Source organism: Anopheles arabiensis, chromosome 3 (genome assembly GCF_016920715.1).
Source record: "Anopheles arabiensis isolate DONGOLA chromosome 3, AaraD3, whole genome shotgun sequence".
Lineage (NCBI taxonomy): Eukaryota > Metazoa > Arthropoda > Insecta > Diptera > Culicidae > Anopheles > Anopheles arabiensis.
This window is the reverse complement of record NC_053518.1, coordinates 90,124,722-90,144,930: the sequence shown is the minus strand read 5'-3', so window position 1 is coordinate 90,144,930 and position 20,209 is coordinate 90,124,722. Positions and strand designations below refer to the sequence as shown.

At 47.3% G+C, this 20,209-nt stretch overlaps 1 protein-coding gene across 5 annotated transcripts; it reads left to right on the top strand.

Annotated features, from left to right (window-relative positions):
- Positions 1–238: 238 nt before the first annotated feature.
- LOC120901506 (Na(+)/H(+) exchange regulatory cofactor-like protein nrfl-1) lies at positions 239–19,031 on the top strand. 5 transcript variants are annotated; one of them, XM_040309506.1, is made up of 3 exons: positions 239–350; positions 929–1,008; positions 15,978–19,031. In XM_040309506.1, the coding sequence occupies exon 3, from the start codon at positions 16,230–16,232 to the stop codon at positions 17,136–17,138; it is 909 nt and encodes a 302-aa protein (XP_040165440.1). In that variant the 5' UTR covers positions 239–350; positions 929–1,008; positions 15,978–16,229; the 3' UTR covers positions 17,139–19,031. The 5 variants fall into 5 exon arrangements, with proteins under 5 accessions (XP_040165440.1, XP_040165442.1, XP_040165441.1 ...); XM_040309508.1 differs by having other exon boundaries at positions 316–334; XM_040309507.1 differs by lacking the exon at positions 239–350 and adding an exon at positions 423–441.
- The last annotated feature ends 1,178 nt before the right edge of the window (positions 19,032–20,209 follow it).

Sequence of the window (20,209 nt, the reverse complement as noted above, 5' to 3'; positions counted from 1 at the left end):
ATCTCTGGGCAGTTGTTTGTACTAGTGATTGACATTTATCTTTATTATCTCGTCACTACTATCCTAGACATTTTTTGTGTGTTTTGGTTGCTGCATTAAACTTCCAACTTTCTTTACCCTGATAAGCCGCAGTGTCGATAATCGAGGTAAATAACTGCTCGAACATATTGGATAAATAATCCACGATTTCGAGCAACAAGCACGAACTGATCGTTGGGAATACAGCACGCCCATCCCTAGCAGCATGTTTTTCTACGTTTGAAGACGAACGGTCCCACAGCGAAGGGAGTCAGTTGAACTTGTTGCTTCCCTACGGTACGGTTGTATAATCCAGGTAGTTCTCCTAGACGGTGAGTGCGGTTTCCCCATTGTGTTTGAAGCAGATTTATATCTACTCTTTATAAAAGAGGTGCAAATGTGACAAAATTACATAAATTGTTGGTAATAATTGTGTTAGTTGTATACTGAAGTGTATAAAAGGTCTACCAAGCAGGGCCGCTTAAGGCGAGAGGTTTCTTTCTCTTCCCGTGCTATCGTGCTCTTGGGCTTCCTTTTTCACCTGCCATCCTTCTGGAGCAGCCTCAGTTTGAAGCTTGCAGGAAACGAGTTCAGAGGCGAGAGAAAAGAAACACCAACAAAACGAAGGAAGAAGATGTTAATTTAACCTGTAATCACAGAATATTGGCAGTTTTCGGTGTGATTTACAAGAGTGAGCGTCGTTCCATGTTGACGGTATTTTTGCTTTTTGCGAAGTGATCCTAGGGTGTGAAAGAGTGATTTTCAGATGGTTTATATGATCTTGTTCGAAGTGAGCGTTTTATAAAACTTGTTTGTAGTAGATCCTATTCACTATTTCCTAACGATCTACAGCGATCAGTGTAGTACCAGTGCAGTTTAATTACCACGATTTATCAATTTTATCTTGCAGTTACAATTAATTCGGTGATAAAGTGACCTCGAAGTGAACGACAACACAAAAGTCATCGCATTAATATAAAGAATACAGAGGTAAGAAATCAACCTTAATATAATTTCTAATTTTAGAAGCAAATTCGCCATCTATATGCAAAGTCGAACGATTTGGGGATTGGAATGATCAAGGTCATCCGCGAAAAAAAGGTAAACAAGTTTTCCCGTCTCAAAACAGGAACACTTTTCGGTTGCTGGTCGCCCCCCTGCCGAGACGGACCACCAAGACCTTGAGAGTGGCAAGAATGTTCGGCTCCAGTTGCAAAAGCGCTCGTTGTTGGGCCGCCCAACACATGCACAACGCCGGCACAATGCGTACGTGCCCGGTGAGGTCCGGGACAACGCAGAACAAATGACACTTGTTTGCCCGATTGAGGCCTCTGATGGTGCTGGTCGCGACCAGCCCTTCGGTTGTGTAGTCTCGTGCGCCATCTCTAAGCCTTGCGCGTTGAACGTGACCGTAGGGCAAAACTGTTACGCGAGCAAGCGCGCCACCGATGCAGCTTTTTGCGCATTCCGTTCCGCTAACAAATCTGTGGAATTTTTGAGGAAAACTGTACACCCAGTAAGACGACATACAACAACACCCTGCGCGTCCATTGTTCAATAATGATTCAGGCCTTGCTGTTGGAGTGCTAACAGCTCGATTAAACATTCCCGAGTGCTGCGCGAGCTTATCAAATTAAGCATCATTAGGCTCATTTCACAGGTTTTTCGACCAATGAATATGGTGACCGTGTGCATCACACGGAATGTCACTTCCAATTTGCAACTTACGAAAGGTGCAGAATTTTTTATCATCATGAGCTGTGCTTTATCGCATCAGCTTTTGGACGCTTAACACAAGTCCCCACCCGCGCCAGCATACGTTCAGCAAACTGGGCTAGAAAGCCTGACATTTTTGTTAACCTGACCGCTCCTTCGCACCATCAAGCAAGGTCATCACACCTGCTGTTTTGGAACTGGATTTTCCTGTCTGTCCCGCTTGTCACGTGTCGTCCACCTTCACAGGCAGCCACCACAACAACAACCGGTGTGCTTGTATTGTTGCTGCTGTTGTGTCCCCGAAAATGATTTCGATCTCGACAGAGCGCCCCAAGGGACCAAACAAAGTGCAAATTTTGCTCGATAAGAACACAGATTGGGTGTGAGGGCCTGGGAACACCTTCCCCCTGACGCCTGCCCCCGAAGGGCGGGAAGGTTGTTGTTGAGGCAGCACCACCGTGTAGATAGGCGGAGCGAATGTGTTTTCATCCATATTTATCAGCGATACGCGAAACTTCGCAATCGAAACACGATAATGTCTCACCAACGGGGGCCGTAGGCAGCAGCAGCAACAACAACAGACAGAAGGAACTAGAAACTGAAGATAGAAATTAAAGATAGAAAAAAAAATAAACATATTTGTCACACACAGTGGAGTGTCGGGAAGATGCTGGTATCATCGTCCAATGCCTTTAATTCTAGTCATGATCACACGCGTCACGTGTTTCGGGGGCGCAAGATCTTTCTGGAAGCACGGTCGTCGCGCGTGAAACTGTTCGTTTCCTTCAAATCTCGTAAGCAGCAGCAACCTCCCCAGTCGGTCGGCTATGAAGCTGCTGTTGCTGCTGCTGTGAGTGCTAACCCGTTCTCGTGGTAGTAGTACTGCGTTGTGACAGGTTGTGCTGCGGTCTCCAACTACACCACTACTCGCCCTGTCTGTTGAAATTCGCCCCGAGAAGAGCGACAGACGTAAAATGCGCAACGTTTCGGGGCTTTTTTACGCAAAGCTTCAGGTTTGCTGAGCAATAGAAATTGGCATGCTGCTGCTGCTGGGAGGCACTGGGTAGTGAGTGGTACAGGGAAATGCTTGATCATGTAATGATTTCCCCCTGGTGGTTGCACAGGTTGCTTTCGGGGCAGGTTTTCCGCGAGCGCGCGAGCTCGCGCCGTGGCTTGATGTCTCCGAATGCTGGGTCTGTGTTTTTTGGATTGCAACTTATTTGAAAGCGCGTGAGGTAAGAGGAAAGCTACAGGTCCAAATAATGGCCCCCTTCACGAGGGAGTGGGACCAACGTTTGTCCGAAAGTGTGGGTAAGTTTCTTACAAGCACCGCTTCTTTTCGGTCTTCTTCGAAGATCCCCGTCAATTCCAGAGCGGATGAAAGTGCAAACACAACTTCGACAGCACCTGAATGACATAGGCCAGGCGATATTATAATGTGTCGCGGTCATACGAAATTGATCGTGTATCGATCGATCGAAGTTATCAGTCAAAGTTCAGCTAAAAAAAATGTAAAGAAAACACCGAAACTAGTTAGTCCTCTCGGGGGACTGGTTGGACTTTCCCATCCAATGAGTTGTCCCTCCCGGACATCTGGTGTACAGACACATATTATTTTGGATCGTTGTTTTTGGCAGTTTCGTCTACATACACGTTCAATGTCTTCGTCCCCGTTGATTGGCCCGTTTCCCATGACGGCTTTCCAGTAGCAAACTTTAAACTGTTTTCGTCGTCCCATGACATACTACGGTGGCAGCCAACGGTGACGCTGATAAAACAGAGACTCCCAATAAACATCTCCATACGAAGATCGATCGTAGTCGGCCGGAGAAATACGTCGCAATAACTTCAGCGCTCGAAAGGCGCTTTGAACCGGACATATGATGGGGAGAATGTGTATGTTTTTCTTTCACGTTGGCGAGTGACGCTGGTTTTTTTTGCGTTATTTTGGTCCCTCGGCGTCTTCCACACTGCGCCAATGCATGAGGGAACAGCTTGATGATCAAATTACGTCATCCGGGCCTGGGTTTTAGTTGGTCCGCAATCGGTCATCGATCGTCTGGCGGTTCTACTTTTGGGGGGATGAAAAAGGCAGGAAATTCCATGAAAAAAGTGTAATAAAATCGAACTCGAATTATTAAAGCAAATTTCAAAATGAGACGACAACAGGAAGCAGGGCATATGGATAGGGTTTATACGATTCTCTAGCACAACATATTTACAGCAACGGCACGTTCATTAGTATTCTTCTCGCTACTTGTGTTAAAGGGCATTCTAGCGATGCGGTCCCGCGGTTTCCGCCACCCCGATGAGTCATGTGTTGATTGTTGTCGGGGCAGATCGATTGACATCGGACGGCATGCTACTGCCGTGTAAACAATGTATTATAACCATTCTGGGAGGTTTCCGGAGAGGTGATCGCACCCGCTCAATCATTCAATGTCAACCAATTTAGCTGCCAAAATATATCCCTTCTTCCACCCCCGTAATCCCACGACTACTATCCATGTGATAGCGAATTCCGGCACGCAAATCGCCCACCACCAACAAACGACGAACCTCCCAGAGGGTGCCGTCCATCAAACTGTCATCCGCGTCATGTTCTGACCGGGACGGTAGGCAAAATTAAGGTCACCCAATCTGCGGTATCGACTACTTCCGAACTGGGGTCTTTTTTTGTCCCCCCTCCCCAGAGTCCGGATATTTAACGGTTCGATTTCGTTCGCTGAATAAAAACGATCAAATTAAAAAGTCATGCCGCGCTGATCGGGGCCTTTATTTGTTTAGAGCGTTTGTGTGTTTTTTTGCCTTCCACAGTCTCATCTGCTACTCTGTTGTCCAAGATCGACGCTAGATGAATTGAAAACGCGAACCGGGACCACGGCCATCACCATCAGCGTGTGGCGGAAACGAAACAGAGACGTGACCAAAGGCAAATGCGCCCTCCTGCCCTTCGAAAACCATCACCACCACCTTGCTGCGACTAAATATTACGGAACCAATACTCTCCCTCCGAACCAGCCCCGCCGGTCCATTTTATTTTGTTTCAAGTTCACACAAAATGCACGCTTGGTCTTGTGGGTTTAGCGAAGAAGAAATAAAAAGGCACGCTCGCAAACTAAACAGCCGCGGACAAGTTAATTCTTTCGGTTTGAATAACTTTACTCACCACAGCGAATCAGGCCGCGAGATTCCGGCACGGAAGCAAACAGCCACGCACATTATGGGCAAAGTGTCTCATGCTTCAGTGCAGCCTTGATTAAATGGTGCTCCGAATTGTACTACCCTCGAGGTTCTTGGTTGCTAGGCACACACACATAGATATTGCCTGCTTGGATAATCCTATTAGCTCACCCTCTGCTCTGCCTAATGTGCGATTATGATACATTATGGACTTGAAGGCGGGGTGAGGGAGGAAGGAGTGCATTTTCGGCATCAACCGCTTTGGAAGGTCGTTTTGAATTCGGTTTGGTTTCGAATTTGTGACGCAGGCGATAAAATTCACCGTTCCGTTCATTCGGTCCGACGTAATGATGAGGCTAAATGATCAAATTCATTAGCAGGTGTGCGCTCGCGCTTCGGAGATCAGCTGATCAAGAGATCAGTCAGAGTCAGGTGGTTAAAAACGGCGGGCGAAACTCTCAGCTTTTCAACCTGCATAAGGGTAAACAAAGCCGAAAGGGGTAGACCCACGGTAATGGATTAGCCGGGGAGTTTTAAAAGTGAAAGTAAAAATGGGAAGCAATTAACGTGAACTAGGTGTAGTGCGAGAAAATGAATAGGGGGATTAAGATTTCCAAGGGATCTTGTAGCATTCGAACCTGGTTGTGATTGTGGAGAATTAAGGTTAGAAGAAGAAGAGCTCAACAAAAGACCTCTTTAATCCATGATCTCTCCAGTACAGCGTGTGCGACATCCTAATTTACTGTGAAGATATTTCCGAAGCTCGATAACTTGTTTTCCTCCCAGAGCTGTCCCAAACAATAAAACAGAATCAGACATTCAAATGGGTTATTCAGAATTCTTCCATTTTCTTCAATATTAATACCCGAACCTCTCATCTGCTACGGGTTCAATAGATTATGCTGAATGTTCAATAAAAAGAGGCATTTTAAACTGTTTATGACACACCGCATCGTTAGAACCGACAAGGGAATAGAACCTTCAGAACGAAGCTTTCCTCTTAACGCTCGTTGAAGTCTTTCCATCTTATGTTCGCCCTCAAGATGTTCCTCCTAGCCAAGAGCTATTGACCTCGGACGAGATTTTCTAAGCTGCGAACGCGACTCTCCCGACGGGGTACAAATTGCAGCAGAGTGTTTTGGCCGGCAATAATCCTCCGTAGAGGAATTACGGTTCTGTTTTTTCTATATCTGTGCGCATCGCGCAGTCACGAACAACACCGCGCGCCCAGGGCCTGAGAGCCAATGACACGGTTCGTGTATCCGGCGCATCCTCAACGTGTCCAGAGTATGAAGATCAGCACACAAAGTTCAGGACCTGATTCGCCGTACCCCCGTACCCTCGAGGCGATCGAGAACCATATAGGTACGAGAAGCGAGAATACCATGCCATGCTGCATCTTGTTTTCCGTTCTGTCCCCAAGGAACATTGCTTATGTGTGCGTGTGTGTGTGTGTTTGGTTATGGCATCGGACGACCTACACGTATGTGTGAGGTATATGATGGCAATAAACATCCACAAACCCTACACTCTTACGTCCCTTCTCCGGTGCGAAGGAACCGGTTTGTGACCGACGAAAGCGAAGTCTTCAAGTCTCTCTAGCTCCGACTCCAATCGGGGAGAAGTCTCATCGTTTTTTCTTTCTTGATGCGTCACGCCTACCACCGGGTTGGAGGATTTGAGAGGGTTTGAGAGGATCGTGGTGGGTAGACTCATGTGGGCATCCTACTCACACACATCCAACCCAACAGGGCGCTTGCAACTCCGCCAAGAAGAACGGATGTAAGGAAAAGACTTGTTGCGTACTCCGTTTTGCTTTTCGTTGCAGAGAAAATCGGAAAGAATTACATCAATCCTCCTCGATTCTTGCTCTCTGCTTCTGCTGACCGCTACAGTCCGTCGCCTTTGTGTGACCCAGGCAGGAACACTGGAACGCGCGTCACGCTTGGAGCGACGGTGTCCGCACGCCGGCCATGGTTGATGGCGCTCACGGCGTCACTTCGATCCCGGTTCTTCTGTTGCTCCCAATTGCTTTCAATTTGTTTGCTGCTGAACAAAACCGTTCGCTTTGGTGTAGTACACCCGGCGGTGGTACACATGCTGCGAGTGTTGGTGCAGAAAAATCACAACCTCCGCTCCTCTGGTCCGATCGGTGTGATTACACGGCACGTCACATCTACAGCTCGCCTTCTGAAACCAGAAGCAACCCTTCCACTCTGGACGACTAATTAGCCGCCTGGTTGAAGGGAGAAGACAAAGAAAAGCTCCGGCAATTGGGCACACTGGTGGACGACTGTGTACTTTTCTTGCGCATTTTTCTGTCGCATGTCACTGATTAGCCACCTTCAGCCAACATTTCCATCATTTCCCCCGCCTTTCCGATGCTTCGTCATCGTTGGGTCTGATGGACGGTTGTGTGATTGAACGGCGAGGGTCCTAATATTGGCCTAACCTTCGGGGATGACACAGCGAGCTTTTTAGCGTTAGGTCATCGTCAAAATGTGGCGCGCATTTTAATCGCCGTCAAGATCTCGTATCGGCATCCCGGAGGAGAAGGAAGAGTGGATGATGGGCAAAAACCCATCACGCGGCTGCTGATGATCGTTAGCCCGCACAGCGTAACCTTGGAACGGTCGCGGCTCCGCACAATCTCGGGAGTTCCGTTTTGTGGCGCATCTTCCAAGACGCGCTGGGTAGGGAGGGATTCGATTACGTGCTCTGGCGACGAAGATCACGTCACTCTCTTGGCGGTGATCATATCTTGCTACTACTACTACTACTACCACCACCACAACAATGCATCGCAGGAATTCGTGCTATGACGATAATTTTTGCCTGACAACGGGGTCCGAACGATTGGAATGGGAAGTGAAGGAACCTGTGAGAGAAGGAGAGAGATATAGGGGAGAAACTAAACCTGTTGGCCTGGCCGAACGATGGAATGTTGTGGCTAAAGGTGGAGAGATGCAATTTTTGGAGTGCATCTTAAAAGACGAAGGGAAAGGCTTTTGTTGTTGCCGTGTGCAATGAAGTAATGAGATCTTATGTAATAGAATCAAATATGGAAAAGAGAGGGTCTAAAATTAAATATCTTGAATGTAAAAGACTATTTTTATTCATTCCATAGCATCTTTAAAGCTCTCGCCCTGTTTGGGAACAGTAGCAAGCAGTAGTTGATTGAAATACAGCGCTCAACCTTTTGTGTGCTCGTAAATAGTTCAGTTTGTTCAGCTGCAGCAGCTCTCCCCTAGCACGTTGGTTTTTCCCCACCAGGCGAGATGTGTGTGTGATCGATCGAGACAGCGAGGCAAGCTAATTTCGACACTCAACCGGCAGCATTCTTCCAATCATTTGCGCTAAAACTAGTGCAAGTCTTGCGGGGCTTCAGCTTCGGTGCCCTGTGCGTGCGATCGCGCGGTATGTCTTCGTGAAGCCACTTTCACCTCTTAATCCAGGCAAATCATTAGTCACAACGCGCCGGTAGTACGCTTATTTGCTTCCCACATGGGCTTGCTAATTATATCACACACTTATTGCACCAGAGCGGCGGTGGCGGTGGCAGCAAATGCGACATCGCAAGAGCACACAGGTTCCGGCTGCTGTGTGTGCTCTGGTGCAAGTGCAATAAAACACAGTTGGGTGGTGGTGGTAAAAGGAAATTGGAGCGGCATTGGTGGATTTAAATATAGAGAGAGACTTGCTTAGCGAATATAGAGATAGAGAGAGATGCCCCTGCACGAAATAGCTGAGTGAGTCATATGTGAGGTGCGAAAAAGATGTGCTTGTGTCATTGTTTTAAGTCGAATGTTTTTTCCTGTTTGTGAAGATCGTATGCGTGGATTAATTGCGATGAATTAAGCAGAACACAATCACACATATTAACTGAGGAATGCACGCGCGCGCTCCAGTGTTCCCGCGAAAGTAGACTTGAACCTGTGACCTGTGTGTGTAGTGGGGAAAAGGCTGATCGCTTGTCACACTACACTACGCGGTTGTCTCCACGTTGATAAGTAATAACGCCATATAACACGCATCGCATGACGATCGTAAGATGTGAGATTCGGTGCAATGCAAACCATTACGTCTTAACTAGTACTTCCTTCGACAACATCCGCGTACGGAAACCGACACGACACAGAGAGAGAAAGAGAGAGAGAGAGAGAGAGTAAACCACTCACTGATATAATGACAAACAAATAACAAATCTACCCGCTGTTTTCATCTGCCCCGTGTTGCACTGCCGCTCACTGTACATGATCGTCTTAAACGCTTATCGGCAAACTAGCAACACCGGCATGGTGTGTAGTAGAGGAGTAGAGTAAAAAAAGAACATATTTCCGATTTCTTGCTCCTCCCCACCACCACCATCCGGTAGTTCGGTTAATCGACAGCCCGGCGGTGAAGTTGACACGCGCAAAAAAGTGCAAAAGTGGCGTAAAATTTTTATCGCTTCGTGTGTGTGTGTGTGTCTGTGTGTGTATGATGCCGGTTTTTTCCGCCTTCGCCATATTGAGCGATGTTGTTTACCTGGACGTGTTTATTAAAATGTTGCTTGTATTGCTGCTGCTGCTGCTTGCTCGATTCGATAAGACCAACCTGACCAACTGTCGGACTTTCGAAACAGCGCGGACAGGGTATGAACACATACCAAGCGCATTTACATCCTGACGGTCGGTTATACACACACTCAAGTGGTGACAACCGTTTCCGGTCATTTATTATTATTATTCGTTACGATCGTGTATCGGAAATGGATGAGAAACGGGTGAGAATTTTCCATTTTACGCTGTGTTAAGATTTATTTTCCTATTCTTTCCTCTTTTCACGGTTGTTCTCACCATATCTCTCGCTACCTTTTTGTTATCGTGTTGTGACAATCGCGGTTGCATGTGGAAAAGACGACTCTTTACAAGCAAGATTAATGCTTCACATCCACTTTTAAATTCAATCTGTTTCAACAACCGATCAACGACGCAAGCGACGAACCTTTTATTTTGTTCTAAACGTTTCTTCCTGTCGATTGATTTGGAAGGTTTGTTGTGTGTGTTTTTATTTGATTTATACATAAACGTCCATTTCCTTTCGTGTGGCGAACGCACGAAGAAGATGATCGTGACCTTCACAAAGCCTTCGCGTTTGTGAGGAGGTGCTAGATACATCCGTCTTGTTGTATTATTGTGCCTCTGGCAAGCGGATGATGATGATCTCATGTACGTGTTGGCAATATTTGCGATTAGCACTCCGTGTGTGTGTATGTTTATGGAATGGTAATTGATTGGAATATTTTTGCCCTTTAATGATTGATGAGGTAATTCATATTGTGCGCCGGGGGACGGGTTACGAAGTGAGTCAATGTTACTGGCCTCTCCTCAGGGTCTGCATGTGGGACATAAATACGTCGCAAAGATCTTGCCAAAAATAAACCGCTCCGATAACGCTTCACTTATCGAGTTATTGGACCGAATAAAGGCTCTCCTTTCATGAGCAAGCCTAGCACCCGATGGTGGAAAAAGTAAAAGTCTCGACACATTGCAAAATTAAAACAAACTCCACCAGCGCGAAGGGGAAAGAGCCACCACCAGATATTGTACAAACATTCGCACTGCAATCGGTGCGGGCTCGCCAGGGGGGGTCGCCAGGTGGGGTGGCATTATCTAACCGACAAACGTGCCAACCATCTCAGTGACAAAATATTTAACAAACCTCCTACTTCTTCACCTGCCAAAAGCAAACAAACGGGGAGAGAACATTAAAGACATCTCGCACAAGGCAAACACCACCAATGGTAGCAATTATTAAGCTCCCCGCCTCGCCCCGAGCACAGGTGGGAGTGAGATTAAATTAGTAAATGCAATAATGTATCTATAAGCATAGGTCGAACGCGAGAGGAAAGTCCCCTTGAACGGCGGCATGTTGTGTTTGCTTTTTCCTAATCCGAGTGCCGCGAACAAACTGAACGAATAGTTGTAAAATCAACCGCACGATTACACACACCCCGACCAGAGACCACGATTCGCATCGCCAGGCAAGGTGAACTGGAGATAAGGATTTTGATGTGGAGCGGGAAAGCTCCAACGATGGCGACGATGTTAATCCTATTCCTCGAACCATGCCGGGTGGCCACAGCACGCGCGTGCATGCGAATCGGATAAAATCTTGACGTGTGCTCAGTGTGCAACGCGCACCACCAAAATGAGGTATTTGGAGTGGCCGTTTTTAGTTCCCGGGTGTGGAAAGAGCGGAGTCTAGCAGTGGCTCTTTTCAGTGCCCGTTTGGGTTGCTTGCAGATTGTGAGAAACTTCCAGCAAAACGCGAGGTTCGTCGTCTATCGTGAAGATGCACTTTGAGGGTGCACTTGCAATTAGTGTACTCTAAGCAGTAAAAAACAAATGTAGTGTTCAAATTAGTGTCAGATCTACCGCTTAGAAGGGCGCTACCGTAAGATATGATCATCCCGTTTGTGAGATGTTCTTGGTGTTTGTTGAAGCCTCATGGTGAGCAAGTAAGTTCACTCGCAATCGCTCACAAGCTCACCTTAAAAAGCTACCCCTCCGGTAGCGTATGAATTTGTGGCCTTTTTTCCCCCTCCAACGTTTCTCACGAATCTATTATCCACCCAGCATCAACAAAACTCATTAATCTTCCCTCTGCTCACTTCCATCAAGCCTCTTGGGTGTCCCGTACATACATCAAGAAGTCGACCAGCAGAGAAGAATTGCTTGCTCACCAATTTTATGTAAGGTCGCAGCGCGGCTAAAAAAAACGGCAAAACAATAGCGCCCCACTTGCTGCAAACATGGGGAGCGCGAGAGAGATGATTCGTTCATGACCTATGCTGCCTGCCTGCTTACCTCCCAAATAACCGGCATATCACATTGTTTTCAGTTCGCTGCTTCAAACGTTGCAGTCGGCACGCCATGCCGAGAAAGTGCATCCGCCCCACGGGCTGCAGGCAGGTGGATGGAAGGTGCACTTTTTGTTTGCATTTGCCTTCTATTTTACAATTCCCACCTGGATCCATGAACCATCTTCTCTTTGGCCTCCCTGTGGGTGGGCGATGCAATACCCACATCACCGCTGCTTTTTGTGTAAGGGGGCGTCGTGTGCTGGCCGGGCCTGGCGTGTACATTCATCATGATCGGGTTGGGCCACCCTTCACCCTACTGCCGACGAACGTGTCGGCGAACGTGCGCATGTGAGCAATTAGTTTTTTCTTTTTTGTTTTGTTGCGAATAAATAATAGAATGCAGCACTGAGTGAGGGGGTAGTGGTAGTATCCACCACCACCGCCATCGATCACACCCGAATGGGGTGGCTTCTCTCCTGCTGATGCTTCTGTGGGGGGTTGGTAGAAAAACCGGGGATGGTTTAGTTTCGGAGCAAACAAATAAAGCTTCATGCATATTCCTAAACCAGCAGCAGCAGCAGAAGCAGCAGTGCAACAAGACCTTGAGCTATGGCACATTTTTGCAGGTCAACATGATGGGGCACGCACACGCATGATATTAGTGCGCACGCATACGCAAGATAACGAGTACTTCAAACGACGGGTGGAATTATTAATTGGGGATTTTGGATGTGCCAGAACACGCTCTTTTGTATTCCCTTTGGCAGGTGTGGGAATGTTGAGTTACCTTTTTAAATTCAATTTCTTTGCAAGATAAGCTTGTTGCAGACGAGAGAGAAAAGGTTCTCCTGTGTCAATTTCAATGACATGCTCAAGGCATCCGTATTTCTCATAGAGTTTATATCTATATCTTGAACATCTTGATTAAGAAATTCTATATCATGTTGCACTTGGTGTACACCATTGGGTTTTACAGGCCACCAACTCCTATCAAAACAACCATTAAAAAGCCTGGAGTTGATGCTACAAAGACTCTGCTCAAAACGATCAAATTATGAGTTTTGCAGTTTCTGGACCAATTCTTAACTCCAATTCCATTACATCCTGCATCGTTTTGGGTAAAAGCGACCTTCTACTTCAGTTGTACTGATCCTTAAATCACAGCACTTGATCGCACTCAGGCACTCCTCCAGTTCAGTGCAGCTCCGGCAGCTTTCCTTTGCTAATTGCCAAGTGTTGCTCCATTTGTTCGGTAACGAGGGCAGAGCCCGCTCATTGCGTATCTTGATCGCCTGGCCCTACAGCAACACTTTCCATGACAACTTCCCGTACCTCCGATGTATCTCCCAGTAACCTTTCACCTTACCTGGAACGGCAATTGGTTAGGACAACTCCGATAGTCGCTTGCTCGTTACCGACGAACATGTGCTCTTACTATCACTTTCCAGTCTAGTGTGGTATTGCTGATCTAGCTCAATAATGACAGTACAAATGGTCTTGTAGATGGAACCAACTTCAGCAGAAAAAAAAAACATTCGGAAGTTGAAATGGAATACTACTAGCCCTCGCACAAAAAAAAAACTCGCCTTCCTGGCGGGACTACTCATTTATTATTAGTAAGATGTACAAATTAATTCCAAAAAATGTTAATTACCTGTTCCGTGCTCGGCCCTCCATCCCGGAGGCACGTTTTCAATTTTCCTGCGCGTAAGCACATGCACGCGTAATTTATTCTATTTCGTTGTGCGCAGTAGTAACGGCACGCTCAAAAACATTATCTCATAATTTGCCACGGTCTGATAGATTGGAAAATAAACAGATTGAATTTGAAGACGAGTGGGTATGGGTGGGTGTGCTGCTTGTACTACTACGCACCATAAGTCATTGTGTGTGCGTTTCGCTTATCGGAAAAGTTCAAGTGCAGTATCGTTGTAACACTTTGGGAGAATGGGAATAACAGCACATTTAGAGATAAAATACAGCCACAAGTGTTAAGGCGAGGTCTGTCGGCCTATGGAAAGACATAAACTATGAACATTTTTGCAATAGTTGCTTTCCATAAAGAATTAATATTAATCGAACATAAAACATCCACCCCCAAGAGGGGGTACACGGCAAGCGCATACGATCGTTGCATTTATAAGCGGTTATTTCTAATACACAGCAGCAGCAGCAGTAGCAGCAGCAGAAGTAGAAACAAAAACCCGTTTGCAAATGCTCACAACCTTGTCCCGTTTGGTGTGGTGGCAAGAAATCGATTTTCTTCCAAAGCCCCCAAAAGTTTCGCAAAGTTGCGGCTTCTGGTCGGGTTGCTCAATATAAGGAGCCTGGCAATTAATCTTCAGCAATGTTGTTACGCTCCCTCACCTCTCTCTCTATTGGTATTGGATATTCCCCACACTCGAATGGCGACCATGACATAGCGCGTACAGTGTACCCTACCACCTGCGTCAACTACGACGACGACGCTATGGCTGCTCCCTTTCCGATCACCAACCGCCAGTTAGTTTTGCTTCAAACACCTAGGCGCATTTTATTCGCCCCTTGATTAGGTGTGGAGGAGCGAGGCCTGATTGCGTGAAGACTTTTTTGTGCATCGCCCACTTCGGCCTCGGGGAGGAGCTGGCCCCGCTTCTAATCAGCGTTTCCTGTGGACCACTTTACTTCGGCGTTCGGAGGGTTTAGTGCGCATACTGTACTATCAATGGCTCTAATCTCACTATATTGCAGCCCGTCGTGTGCACACCAGCCCAACGGAGCAGCAGCGCCGGAAGTTTGAAAGGCAACGTGTCTTTAGGGCCTCGCTGTGGAGGTGGCAGTGGGCAGGTTTGATCATAGAAATAGATCAGAAACGCGCGCTCGGATGCATTCTGCATTCACCCTCCCCCTGCATCATCACTGTGCGGCGGCGTGCAATGACCCGCGCGCGCATAAGGCCGAGCTTTCAAAGTCGCGAAAGGAATCCCTGCCTGCACCCCGTTGTCCAAGGCTCTCCAAAGCGTGACAGTGTTGGTAGTGGTAAAAGGGAGCCAACCAAGTAGCTGCAACCTGTGCCTAACCTCCAATCGCACCATAATAACATATCGGGGCATTTATTTCTTACGTGATTGCAACAGAAGCTGCTCTGCGCAGTACAACTACAGCACTGTACTGTAATCGGTTTGGCCAAAAGTGAACCAGTTATGGTGTGTTTCCTTTTGCTCTCCTTCTTCTTCTTCTTCTTGTTTGAGCACAATTTGTGTGCTTCACGGGCACACGGGGCTCTCCTTCCCATCGACCCATTGCACTGTGTCATCGCTTATTGGTGTGAGACCTTCCGAAATGGTCGTAAATCAATTACACGCGATAGTGAATTATTTAACGCGCGAGACGAGCAAACCCTTCCATGGAGGAGAGTGTCATGAGCGAGAGGCAGATTCCGATAGAAACTCTTCAATAGAAGAAATCCAACATTTCCAAATATATTTCTGAAGGATCAGTGAAGGGGAAAAAATAGAGCAAAAAATTGATATAATATTTAAAGCTAATTTAACGATTCAATAAGACAATCCATAAACGACAATTGTGACTAACAACATTCCTCAAGTGTCTCTAAACTGGCAAGTGGGATTAAATAATGGAATAAATAGTCCCACTCTGCAATGTGAAATATTTATAGACGACGAGAGGTAAGGGTGGTGGTCGTGTTTAGATCTGGAGTGGCCGCCGCCATGCTCGTAAAGTGCCGTACTTTATGACAGTTGCTTAGTGCAATTACTACATCACTGGGTGGCCTCACTGAGCGACCAATCAGCGAGCTGCTCTCTTGGTTGCACTTGCTCTTGGCGCAAAGGATCGTTTAATGCAAATGATGAGTCACTTTTCCTCCAATTTGTTGCGCTTATTCATTCATCACGCCTATGTTTAGAATCAATTATTGCACGATTAACTCTGTCTGTTGAAGGGGAATGCCTCCGGTTGGGGGAAGCAGCCTTTCAAGAACACATGTAAATCTTTCACGTATTGCAAAACACGACGAACTCCTCCACGTCCCGGACGATCAGCAATGGAGCAACTGTTTTTGTTTGCCATTTCGGGTAGAATACCAATGAGGGAGGAAGCGCTTCGATCGATGTACGCCGATTAATTGTGCATTTTTACGTACGACAGTCACGGAATGGTACTAACAAATTTCCGTTTTTTCTCCCCGCTTCGATTTCGATTTCATTCACAGATAACGGAACATCCGGACCGCGATAAAGAGAGAGAGAGAGCGAGAGAGACACACCATCAGTGAGCGTGAGAGACCCCCGCCAAGAGAAGATAGTGGCGCGGATCGTGTCTAAAGGGGTTTTAGTAGCGAGCCGGCAGTCTGCCAGAACTGAGTGACTCGTGCGCGTGTGCAGTTGTTGCGTGACAATCGGCTCCATCCATTCCACACCGCTTGATAAGCCTCGATCGATTGGACCACCCCGAAAAACACAGTATGTCGTCCAAGAACAACAACAGTGCGACGACCACCCCGAAGTACGAGGCGCGCCTCTGCCACGTGGTGAAGCGGGCCGACTTTGACGGGTACGGGTTTAACCTGCACGCGGAAAAGGGCCGCCCGGGCCAGTACATCGGCAAGGTGGACGATGGGTCGCCGGCGGAATCGGCCGGCCTGCGCCAGGGCGACCGCATCATCGAGGTGAACGGGCAGAACATCACGACCGAGACGCACAAGAAGGTGGTCGAGCTGATCAAGACGGTGCCGAACGAGACGCGCCTGCTGGTGATCGATCCGCGGGCCGATGCGAACGACCTGAAGGCGGCCCTGGCGAAAGCGGCCGCCGCCGGTCCAGTTACGAACGGGACGTCCATCAACAACAACAACAACATTACCAACGGTACGACCAACGGGCATCACGAGAACGGCGGTGTGAACGGCAAAGAGAATGGAGTGAAAAAGGACTCGAAGGAGCTGGTAAACGGTGGTGGTAAGGTGGAGATGGAAAAGGCACCGAAAGTGGCATCCCCCAATGGCATGACGGCTGTAAATAACAATAACAACAATAACAATCACAGCCACAGCAATGGCAATGGAACGGCCGCCGCCCCGGACACCAACCCGAAGCTGATGGAGAAGATCATCGACGACACGAAAAAGGTGCTGACCGTGACGGACGGTGCTGCCGTCGGGAAGATGGCACTGAATGGTACTGGTCCGGCGGCACCGGTCACCACCACGCAGAACGGTACGACGGAACCGTCCAAACCGGCCGAGGGCAAAAAGCTGAACCTGCCGATGACGGCGGCCGAGATGCGGGCACAGCTGGCCGCGCGCAAGAAGTACGATCCCAAGAGCGAGGTGTGCGATCTGCGCAAAAAGTACGAAATCATACAGAAAATGTAAGGCCTTACGCGGTCTTGCTGGACAGTCCATTGTGTTAGATGTTTATGTGTTAGATCGTGTATGCACCCAAACAGACAGAGAGGAGAATAGTGAAGGTGGGTCACAGGATTCACGGGAGAGATCATCGCCGTGCCCCAGAGGGAGGAAAGTGAAAGTCGCTTATCTCACACTCTCTCTCTCCCACACATAAAGTTGCACCGGAAGTAGTGACTTGTAGAAGGAAGCTGTTGCGAGGCATCTGAGCGTGCCGGTAGTGGCTGTTTTATTTACACACAAGCTTAGCTGTGTGTGTGTGTATTTATTCTAAAGCTCCGGAGCCGTTTGCACGATCATATCAAGGGTGACAGTGTTTACACGTCTCAAACGTTTTGTGTGTGTGTGTGTGCGCATTAGGATATTGGAATACGGATCCAGTAGCGGAAGCAGTGGGCAAATAGTAATCAAAACAACCGTTGCCAACCGTAGCAGAGGTTGTGATACAAAAAAGCACGATTTGCTTGCTTACGTGAGACGTCATCTGGTGTGGAATTCCGGAAGTGAAGGTTGATTCTGTACCATTTTTATTGCGGTCTGCTTCTTCTTATAGCGCGCGCAATAGTGTGTTCTAATTTATAGCTTTCTGATTGACCTTTGTGAATTCCACCCCCAAAACCACCTAGGATGGAATGTTTTTCCAAGACCCCCAATCGCCGTCGTACGTTCAGAAACGTATCAACGATAAGGTGTGCGTGTCACCGTCTCTGCTATCGTCTGCGTCCAATCGGTGACAGAGAGCACGCGATGAAAATGAATTTGATTTTGCAACGCGCAGTTAAACGAAGCACCATATCACTCACGCATTACGTTCAGGGGGTTGTGTTTTTTTGTTTTCTCTCCTTGTTCTTGGCCATCGTTCCATCGTCTGATAACACACTGGCACTGGGACCACAAAAATGGTCTCTTCCATAACGCTATCAGTGCCTTCCTTTGTGATCGGATCGATAGATAAGCTCCACACAGCTCACACACACGCACAAACTGACGCGGAATTCTGTGACATGACACACTTGTGGGGCCGGACAGCAGTCATTGCAGAAAGGGGAAGCACCCCTATATGGGAGCAAATTAATTGATTTTCTTAATGTTGTCGCAGAACAGCGTAACAACACAAACAATTTGCACATTCCATTGATTGGGGGGCTGGTGTGTGGTTATCACACCGCGATCTATTCCACCGTTCGGTTGACCAAGCGTTCAAAATTGAGGAAAAAGATACTACTACTGTTGTAAAACGTAATTGATAGAGTTAAGCATATTACATCAATGTAGAAAAAAAAAACAAAACAATGTAAGCAACGTTTATGCGCGTATTGAAGCAAAAGCAACACAGCAAAAAAGAGACAAACACACCGAGCAAAACAGAATCCGAGGAGAACACCGTGTGCCAAAATTTGTTCCTCACCTTCCCCATCCCCATTACCCTCCGTTCCCATGTGGCAAGCATTTCAGAGAGGAAGCTTACGCTCTCACAAAAAGAAGAAAAACAACAGTTTGCAGTTTGTTAGATGCATTTTATCAGTTTGCTTCCACCTTCTAGAGGGTTTACAGGTTAGTTTGTATTGATAATGTTTGTAGTTTGTAGCCATATAGAGAGAGCGAGAGAGAGAGAGAAAGAGCCCTCTTGAAGAAATGAAAAATGCATCCCCTATCCCGTCATCACAGAGTGTGGCCGAAGCCGTGTAGTGGTAATGTTTTAGTTGTAAGAGACACGAAAGAGCGGTAGAAGAAAAAAAAAACGGAAGGTGGTCGATAAAGAGCGAGAAAAAAGACCATACTGCGAGAGAGATTTTGCACAACACGTATGCAAAAAAGTGTAATAAGTTGTAGAATAAAGTATTTATGACGTAAGAAGAAGCTGCTGTCTCTGTTTTGTGAAGAAAAGGGAAAGAAACAAATGGTAGGAAAAAGTCATTTTTAAATGGTAAGTATGGGAATCATTATCCTTGGTGAATGAACTGAAACAATGCCAATAAGCGGTAATATATCCGTTACCAGAAAATCCTTCAAGAATGCCATCCCTTCCGTCTGTAAACCCGATGCCCCGATATGGTGTTATTGGCCTCATCCTCTTCCCCACAAATACAAATACGTTACAAATAAAAGCGGTATCAGACAGTCGGATAGTGCACAAGAGATGATGGCCAAAACGTGATCGGAAAAGGGAATGATCGAGGATGGGGGGGTAGGTAACATCTCCCGTAGCCCGTGTGATGGTCATTGTGTGCGCGACAAGGGAGCGTTCAGTTTCAGGGTTGGTTGGACGATTGCAAATCGCACGTGAATTACCTGTGCAAAATATATGTTAAGAAGAATAAAAACCCAACCAACACCCCATGCTCGCGTGCTCATGAAGATCGCCGGCGCACAATGGAAACACGTGTTGCCATGGTGCGCAACGCGCGATTCACTTCACGTTTGACAGGTGCGGCGGCGGCGGCGGCGACGGTGGCGTATTGTGTGTTTGCTGACGTAGCAAGATGTGCAAAACGACGCCAACCATTACAAAAGCGGCAGGAGACGCTGCGAATGCATGATAATCTATCGTGACTCTCTGGCTTGGTGATGACGCTCCCGGTGCGTGTTTCCCGGTGTCGTCGTGGTCGTCCCAGCAAACAATGGTGAAATCGAATGGCGGAGGAAAACATTCAAATGACCGATCATTTATCATTAATCCTAGGGTTTTGATTGCAACGAAAAAAAAAAGCTATCACCGACGGAATCATCAGCTGGGTGATGATAAATTTCCACCACAAAAACCGGTAGCAGCAACCGTGTGCTCCGTTGTGTGGGATGGTTTAAAAAGCGTTTAAAAATTAATTCTACAAACACTGCACACTGGTGGGTGACATCGACGCACGTGTTTACTCCCTTGCGTGGGGGTGATCATACACGCACACACACACACACATTTGGGACTCGGGAGGGCGGGATGGTGCAATAAAAATGCGCAACACATGCATGTGCATTCTGCTGTCATCGCGGTGGCCTTGAAAAGGCCACGTGGACGCTTGCGCATAAATCCCGCCCGGCGG